This window comes from Mercenaria mercenaria, chromosome 16, assembly GCF_021730395.1.
Source record: "Mercenaria mercenaria strain notata chromosome 16, MADL_Memer_1, whole genome shotgun sequence".
Taxonomy (NCBI): Eukaryota; Metazoa; Mollusca; class Bivalvia; order Venerida; family Veneridae; genus Mercenaria; species Mercenaria mercenaria.
In genome coordinates this window covers 43,384,147-43,393,325 of record NC_069376.1, presented here as the reverse complement: position 1 = coordinate 43,393,325, position 9,179 = coordinate 43,384,147, and the positions used below count along the sequence as shown (strand labels likewise).

The 9,179-nt window shown below is 38.2% G+C and overlaps 1 protein-coding gene across 1 annotated transcript; it reads right to left on the bottom strand.

Moving 5' to 3' along the window:
* Nucleotides 1-5,722: 5,722 nt before the first annotated feature.
* On the bottom strand, nucleotides 5,723-8,595 carry LOC123540635 (uncharacterized). Its single transcript, XM_045325846.2, has one exon. The coding sequence runs from the start codon at nucleotides 8,427-8,429 to the stop codon at nucleotides 7,080-7,082; it is 1,350 nt and encodes a 449-aa protein (XP_045181781.2). The 5' UTR covers nucleotides 8,430-8,595; the 3' UTR covers nucleotides 5,723-7,079.
* Nucleotides 8,596-9,179: the final 584 nt, after the last annotated feature.

Genomic DNA, 9,179 nt, shown 5'->3' with positions numbered 1-9,179 from the left:
CAAAAGAACGTTTGCACCAACTTGTGCAACGGTTGAACATGTCGAAAGCATGGAAACGCGTGGCATCGTTCTACGCTAAAATCGGTGTTAATTTTAACGCAAAATAATGAGAGATAAGAAGTTATATACATGCAACATTTGAAAAGAACAACTTATAGTGTAAACTATTAGGAGAAAACCTTTGAAAATAGCTATATAAAGTTTACTAACTGAGTAAAAGTTTGAAGAAATTCGCTAGCGCAAGGCGAGGTGTCAGTCGTGACTCTTTGTATTTCTATCTTTGAAGAGTACACACGGAAGGCCCATAACCACAATAGCTATCATCACGGTCAAAGTCAGATTTTCTTAACACGTAAAAGTTTTAATTATTATAAATAGCTAAATTAATTGTTCTTTGTTTAAAATGTAGGAAACAACTTTGACAAATACTGACAAAAAAGATTTTCATGTATTTTCATGACCATTGTGAGCAAGCCTATAGGCTATATATGGGGCCCATATGGGCTATATCTGTGCATAATTAATGGGCAAAATATGTCAATATATTACTGTGCCCATCTCATTGCTCAGTCATTCAAATAGTTAGAGAGCAAACAATGTCAATATTTTATGTTCTACTGTGCCGATGTCTTTGCTCATTCAAACATAGGCCTATATTTAAAGGGCAAACAATGTCAATACAACTACAGTTACACCAGTAGCATTACCTAAATGTTAAACACCTTAGAATGGAGTATACTCCAATACAGAAAAAAACAAGGACAAATATCAAACAGGGAATGCCATGTTCCAAAAACGCAGCCTCCCCAAAACGAAATCCACAGCACACAGACGTGCACACTACAGACACACACACATACACTCGCATACAAAGCAAACACACGAGGACAAAACGAACTTATAAAGGAACGCAGGTCATTCAACTCATTAGTAATGTTTTAAAAAATAAGTGTCCCGACAGTTGCAGTCAACCAATCACACCTTATCCCAACTAGAAAATTAATACTTAATCCCCCAGTCTCACACTCAGTACTTTTCTAACTCCTACTTCCCGAGGACCATCCGATTTAGACTCTTCCACGCGTTTATACTCTGTATTCGCGAAGACAGATCAGTGTAACAGACTACACCCGACTTTGGAACTCCCTACTAACCTATGTCAAATCCAGCCCCAGCCTCAGTATCTTTAGAGAGAGGCTGGTGGTGGTCAACATGTAATTGCATCGCTTCTGTCCTATTTTAACTGTAGCATACTGTCTTTTTAGCTTTTATTCTCTTAACATTTGTAACATATTCATTTCTTTACAACTGTTTCTCTGACAGCGCCGCCCAGTGATAGTTGGAAATCGATGGTTGGGTGAAAGATGTAGATGTTGATCTCAGTATGATACACTGTGCCGGTGTCCTTGCTTAATCAGTAATGTGACTAAAGAAGAGCAAACAATGCCATTATGACATGGCATCTGGAATCACATCTTAGATTCTCAGATAAACCTGTTGAAAATGAGGATACAGCCAAGTCAGACAATAAAATCTATATATTTTTTATTCTGGTTTTACTATAAACAATTTCTTGACAGATTTGAATATTTTACAACTGTAAAATCAGTCAGGATAGAAAACAAATATAACAGTAGTAAAAGAGTCCTTCATTATATTTTAGTCTAAACATTTTACAGCAAAATGTTTCGGTTCCATGTCCTCATGTAGAACATGTTATTGCTTCAAATCAGACTGGTAGAACATTCTATTTTGCAAATAATTAAAAGTTTTAAAAACGATTTACGTTCTATTTTACTATTTTAATACAATAAGCGATTGTTGAGCCGTAAATTTCACAGGAATGAATTCTTCACTCATGTGAGGAGTTCGTGCGAATGTCTCATATTGTGAAGAATTCATAAGAATATTTCACAAAAAATGTCTGTGAAATTTACGTTTTGCATCTTTACCCCTATTAAAGCCACGCAACCCCAATGTTTGATCGTGCAATTACGAATGGCGATATGCGAAGAGCGGAGCGTGAAGGTGTGGACCGGAGGTCTAGTGGTAACACTCTTGACTGTCAATCAAGAGGTCCGGGGTTCGAATCCAGGTCCAGGCACTGGAAATTTCTGAGACGCTCTTGAGTGTCTCCCACTTAACCAAGAGGCCTGTACTGGTTCTTCCGAGGAAAGACGGCTTCTCATGTATCGGTGCTATACTCCGGGCACGTTAAAGAACCAGACTGTCTATTCGCAAAGAGCTAGGCTAAGTTAGACGGACAGGCCTGTATCTAAAAGGATTTCTCTCTATCTGCTATGGGGGCTTTATCTCACTCTGTCTCTCTGGTCAGGTCGCTCTGTGTCTGTACTAGTAGAGGATGAATTTCGCGGCCTGTGCGGCTGTGTTTAAAGCGCCTTTGAACGTGTTTATCATGAAAAGGGCGCTATACGAATTTGGTATAATAATAAGTTGAAATCTTTTGAAATCGTTTGATACAAATGATCACCACGACGACATGAGGAGTTTAAGGTCCGTATTTCAAAGGTTGAGGTCACACTGAGACTGTAAGATGTTGTGTCCTGATATGTCAGCGACAGAGACAATACCAAGTGGAAAGGAGTGCTCTAAATGAACTCTTCACATACGAATTCTTCACACTTGTGAATTCCTCACAAGGGTGAAGAATTCGTGAGAGTATTTCACAAATATCGTACGAATATGTCACAAATTTACGTTTCGCATCTGTACCCCTGTTAAAACAACGTATGTGACACATTTCTGATTTGTGATATTTTCGGCCGTCTATAAAAAATGAAATATGTGAGGAATTCGCATGAATTCTTCGCACGTGTGAAGAACTTGTTTCTGTGAAATTTACGGTTCAACAAGCGTTCAGTAACACTTTTCAAGTCTGAAAGTGATCATTTTGCAGCATCCATCAAAATACAAAGAGAACAAAAAACAACAACAACAACAACAAAACAACAACAACAACAACAAACAACTTATCAATATAAATGTAGTGTATATCCTCTGTGAGCAAATGTGAAAGAAAAGACAAATGGACTGGGAAGCAATGAATATGACACTCTTTTCTGTCAGTTTCAATATAGATTTTGGCATAAAAATTAGCAGTAACATAAATAACGCTTTAACACTAATTTTTAAGAAGAGATCATTAAAAAACAAAATAATAGTTATGCACGTGCCAACTATGTAATTTAGCTCTTGTGCCCAAAATTTTGGTAATTTAGACAGTAATATCCATTACGTTAAATCTATGTGATAGGTACTAATGTAATTATACCGTATGTCAAGTTGCGCTGAAAAATGTTCAGTCGTTTTAGTTTAAAAATACTTTTGAAAATCTGAATTGTTGAACTTGACTGTTCAACAGCCGGTTTTGTATGGTGGGTAAATTAAGTGTGGCAGTTTTTTTTAAAGAATTCAATTGAGTTAATACTGACTAGAACGCCCTCAGTCACTCTATTTCTGCCTATAACTACAATTGCCATACCACAGTGGAAAGTAATTTCGAAATGTCAACTTTGATTCACATTTGATATAAAAGAAAACTATTTGTGTTTATGGGTCGCACTGTCTTCTTATATAATATGGTGGTGAGAGCGGAGGTGGGGGTGGGTGGAGGTAGAAAATCAAATCTGGAATTATAGCCAATTGTAATAGAACATCTGGAATTTTTGTCGAGATCAGATCTGGTTTACACGGGGAAAATTTTGCAGGGAAAACGGGTCATTTTACGTCTACTTCAGAAAAAAAAAAACGTTAAAAAATAGTCAACCTTTCTGCATTTCATTGAAGCACATTATTAATTTTGGCGTCCATGCAACTGCGCATGTGCTGTATATTGCTTACTGATGGCGACACCCTACCTGTATTAAATGCACGGAAATGTGAGTTCCAGTCTCCACTTCTCCAACTAAAAATTACTTACATGAGCATAATAGTACTGTATATGGGTGCTTTACACTTGGCACGCTAGAGAACCAGAGAGGCTTCTGGAATTGGTCCTCAGCATCTTCTGTGTCTTGCAATATCCGTTCACAAACATTACTTACAGTCTTCTAAAGGAATCGCCCATATGAATAATCGGTGGCGTTTATACATATAGGCTTGCATTCAAAACAAGCAGAACGAAATGCGTCTCCTCTTCATAGATTAAATATATACAAACATTAGGATAAAATTCCGGTCTATCGATGATTTACGGTCACACTAAAAAATCCGGGAAGCATCTAGAGTTGGATGGACTTTTGTATCAATAGACCTGATTTGTGCCATTTCGTTCTGTAATAGCGACACAACGATAAACACAACGATAAACCTGGTTATGGCGCCCCGCCTAACGTCGCTATCATGGCAAACGTTACCCACCGAACGTCGACCGGCATCCGACGTTTGTCGTTGTGTCGCTGCGACAGAACGAAATGGCACAAATCAGCCACCATACTTTATGGTACAAACCATTTTTTCCGACGGCATTATTATAAGTACTCTGAGAATGGTACAGGCAGTACCGTACGTCGCTCATATTTATACAAAATACATATTCATCAATAAAGGATATGCCAGTGTAAACGAGCTGAGCGTTAGATTTCTAAGAAAACGTCGTTAAACTGTGTAATTCATGCAGTACAGCTTTTAGTTGAAATTCTGGACCTATCTTTTTCCAGCCCAGCAAAATACATCTATGTGTCACAAAACCGACGACTTATCCTCGAAATCAGTGTCAAAGGTTACTAGAACATTAATACAATAAATAAACAATCGCTTACTATATGTTCCTGTTAGTCCCGTAAAAAGAAACGGCTCGTGTTTATATGAGTATATGTGTATGTACTCCGAATCGGGAACATTGACAATCACAGTTCGATCTTTTCCACGAAAATGAAAACAAGTGTGTAAACTTTAGTAATTTAAAGTATGGTGTATTGGATAAACCATTTGTAATTTCTGACGGTAAATATCACTGAGAGCATCATTTATGTTGACGAAATTTAATTGATATTTAAGTTTAATACTTGCAAAAGAAAAACGGAGACAGAATTTATCAATTTACATGATATGAAAATCAGCGTGAGAATTTCATAATTATAGTAAATATTTCAAACGTTGCTTCTATAGGTGCCTCCATGACCTCTGACTTCGAATTCCTTGCCCGTCACCGACGAAGAATCGAAATCTCAGTTGAAGTGTAAAATTCTGAATGTAAGGAAGCCATCCAGCTGACTTATCGAAGGTTGGTGTATCTACCTAAGTGCTCGCCCGAGCCTGAAAAAGATGCCTGGAGGGCCGCCTGGAGTTTTCCCCCACAAACAAAACCTTAGTTTAATTGTGTCGTTTCGGTGTTGCTCTATTAAAGACCAACAAAATAAAATAGATAAACATAGTTCCCGCTTTTTTTTCTTCGTATTTTTTATATATAAATGAAAATGCAAAAGGTAACTGTTTGTTTCAGTTTAATATCAAAATATAATATCTCTATTACTAGTATACATCAACACTTATCGAAAGTTGGTGTATCTACCTAAGTGCTCGCCCGAGCCTGAAAAAGATGCCTGGAGGGCCGCCTGGAGTTTTCCCCCACAAACAAAACCTTAGTTTAATTGTGTCGTTTCGGTGTTGCTCTATTAAAGACCAACAAAATAAAATAGATAAACATAGTTCCCGCTTTTTTTTCTTCGTATTTTTTATATATAAATGAATATGCAAAAGGTAACTGTTTGTTTCAGTTTAATATCAAAATATAATATCTCTATTACTAGTATACATCAACAGTGAACGCCACATGCTTTATATTTTCACAAGAGGGTCAATGCCTTGATCTTGCATGTAAAACAAACACATTTCCTTTTTGTTTAATATTTTCTGTCGTTTTAACTAAATTTTACCAATTTTGTACCTCCTTATCAATTAAATGTCTATTCAATATGTGCATTGTCAGATATATGTTTCCAATAAAAACAAAATCAGGACGCTCTTCCTAGTGTAGCATGTCGGTTGTACACCTATAAATAAAGTTAAGACAACTCATAATCTGCTCCCCCGCACATTTAGTAAACACATATGTCTCTTTCTTCTACTTGTAGGATATATTTTGACAGAAAATGGTTTCTATTGGGCCAAGAAATAGCGTACACTATATGTTATCACAAACTGGCATCTGCCTATGCGCATTTGCTGACAAGATCTCTCTCTCTCTCTCTCTCTCTCAGTCTCTCTCTCTCTCTCACACGCACTCATGCACGTACGCATACACATACGTACATGCACACACACACGCACCTGCACATTTATCATATTGATTTTGAATGAAACATTGTGACTCTAATTCAGTCTATAAAAACATACTAGGGCCCAATGAAATTTTAAAGAATAGTAGGAATTGATGATTCCTACGTAATCGTAGTTCATCTCGTAAGACTGTTTCCCAAAGGCCGTGGAACAGCCGAGCGATAGCGAGCGTTTTTATCCACGCTGTCCCGGTCAGTAGTCTGTTAATTTTAGTGGTCCGGTCAGTGTTTTGTCTTCATCCGTTTTTATTCAGACAGACATGTTAAATAATATTTATATTGCCTACCATTAATACTATTGCAACATTTTTCAAAAATCTTTTAAATTAAAAATCTCTCATACGCTTAGACGTCAAAATATAACGTCAAATTATGACACTGATAAAATTATGAGCACGTGTAGCTAATCGTTTTCCTAGATAAACTGTTGTACTACCCGAATAACCTTGTCTTTCCCCGCTAGAAAATCAAAAAGACACGTTTTTTTAACCGTGATGTAAGGGTTGAGGGTGAGATTTGGTGCTCCATTAACCGGTCTAAACTCTTCGGTTGTTTTTGTTTGCCACTGACCGTTCGAAAACAGTGTCCCACTGTGTTCCTTTATTTGTCTTTTTTGTGGTCGATGTTTATGTTTCACTTTTTTGTATATTTTGTGTAAATTTTCACGAAATACATTCAAACATGTACTCCTCGAGGGTTTCGGTACGAAGGTGAGAGAGTCGGGGAATGCACTGTCTTTAAACAGTCTTAAGTAGGAAAATTCGAAGCATATCGGATTACTTATTTAAACTTTTGAAGAGATCTTTGCACCAATCTGACAGACTGAGATAATGACAAGTTAGCTTCCACACTTTCTAGATCATTGCCTTTATCTACAGAAGGAGTTTTGTCTGCAGTTGATTTGGTTACGTGCTTTGCACTGTCACTTGATTTCGGTCTCAACACTCCGTCTACGCCACTTCGACGAGTTGGTAAATCTGCACTACCTGGTCTCGAAGAAGTCATTAATTCCTCCAACGGCGGTAGTACACCTCTTAACCCTTTACTTTTGCTGACAGTTCTTTTAGCCTTTTTATCAACTAGCTTGTCTGTCCCGGGTGACAAAGAATCACTGCTACGATACTCATCTCCAGCAAGAGAATATCTTGCAGAATCGGGCGTTTGTGTGGTGTTTAGCGAAACCGTGTCTGAGTCACCAGCTACAGAGGGACGATCTGAATCGGGCACACTGAGATGTAAATCTTTTATAGCCGACAATCTTAATTCTTTAGGGAGTTTGTAAACATCTTGGATCTCAGAAAAAGATTTCATTGTCGTCAAAGACCTGGCAAATTTGGAAGACATGGCTGACGCCAGCTCTTTCTTATTCATTTGCAGTTGTGATACTTTTTCTCCACGTTTTGTTATCTGTATATGTAACTGTCGTGCTACATATTCCTCATCAAGCGCACGACCTTTAATTATTTGAGCTCGCACAATTTCGTCAACTTCATTTTCAAATTTTCTAAGTGACAATTCTTCAATAGCTCCATATGTAATCAGTTTTACTAACGAGTCAGATTTTTCCATAGGTACGTATTGTCCACCTGTAATATGTGTAAGAGCCAAGTAAAAGTCTTTATACGCACAGATACTTGGTTCACAACCCGCTACATACACTGCAATACCTGCTTTAGCTAGCGCTTGGCAAATAACCAGTGGATCCAGTCCATCTGGACATCCTCCAGGAAACTTATCAGCAAATGTTCCAAGTCCGTGAGGCGGGGCGTCTGTTATAAACACACATATCTTCGTAGCATCTTCTCTCCAACTTAACAAAAGAACTTCTTGTAAAGCGTCTGCAACAGCTTCCGGGAGGTCTCCACCCCCAGCTGCATCGCACGCATACAACCACTTTCTCATCTCTCCTGGAATATGTGTGAAGTCGTGTGTACGGGTGATGAAGGTTTCATCTGCCGGTGGATGATCACGATATTCAACTAAAGCAAGTCTGACGTCACACTGCCTACGTTGTTTTATATCCCTAACAATTTGTATTATGTTCTCCCTAGCAACAGCTATATAGATTCCCATGCTTGCTGTGCAATCCATTGCAAATGCAATATCTAACATTTCCTCGTATTTTTCCATTTCTAGTGCGTAAATCTTTTACCACTTATTCCATTTCTAGTGCGTAAATCTTTTACAACTCACAATTGAAACAACGCGTTATAACAACGCCAGTCTATTTACCCGATAACACTGGTATAAACAGTTTATCCAATTATGCGATACACACATCCTTTGTCTTCTATTAATCTATATGTATACAATGCATTTTAAATTCTTTTTATTTAATTCAAGGAATAGCTGGAATGTAATATACTTCCTTCTTTCCAAGCCCATTTCAATACAATATGAGCCGCGCCATGAGAAAACCAACATAGTGGGTTTGCGATCAGCAAGGATCCAGACCAGCCTGCGCATCCGCGCAGTCTGGTCAGGATCCATGCTCTTCGCTTTCAAAGTCTATTGCAATTAGAGAAACCGTTAGCGAACAGCATGGATCCTGACCAGACTGCGCGGATGCGCAGGCTGGTCTGGATCCATGCTGGTCGCAAACCCACTATGTTGGTTTTCTCATGGCACGGCTCATATAACGAAGGCTATCGTCATATGGGAGATCACTGCGTAGGAGTTTGAGGTGGAATAAGGTGGCAGGGGAGTGGTTTCGTAGTTTGGCCCCGGTCGATTTTCTGTATAAACAGGACAGGGTAGATATAAAGGCATATCTATCTTACTGGTTATTTATCATTATTAATTCTTTAATATATCCGGGGAATGAGGAACGGTTAATGATTCTACATGGCGGGTGTTTTAAAATTCCTAGCTCCGTACTTC

Bases quoted from the DNA above. Each gene is read 5' to 3' on its own strand.
- LOC123540635 (XM_045325846.2), bottom strand. From the start codon at position 8,429: ATGGAAAAATACGAGGAAATGTTAGATATTGCATTTGCAATGGATTGC.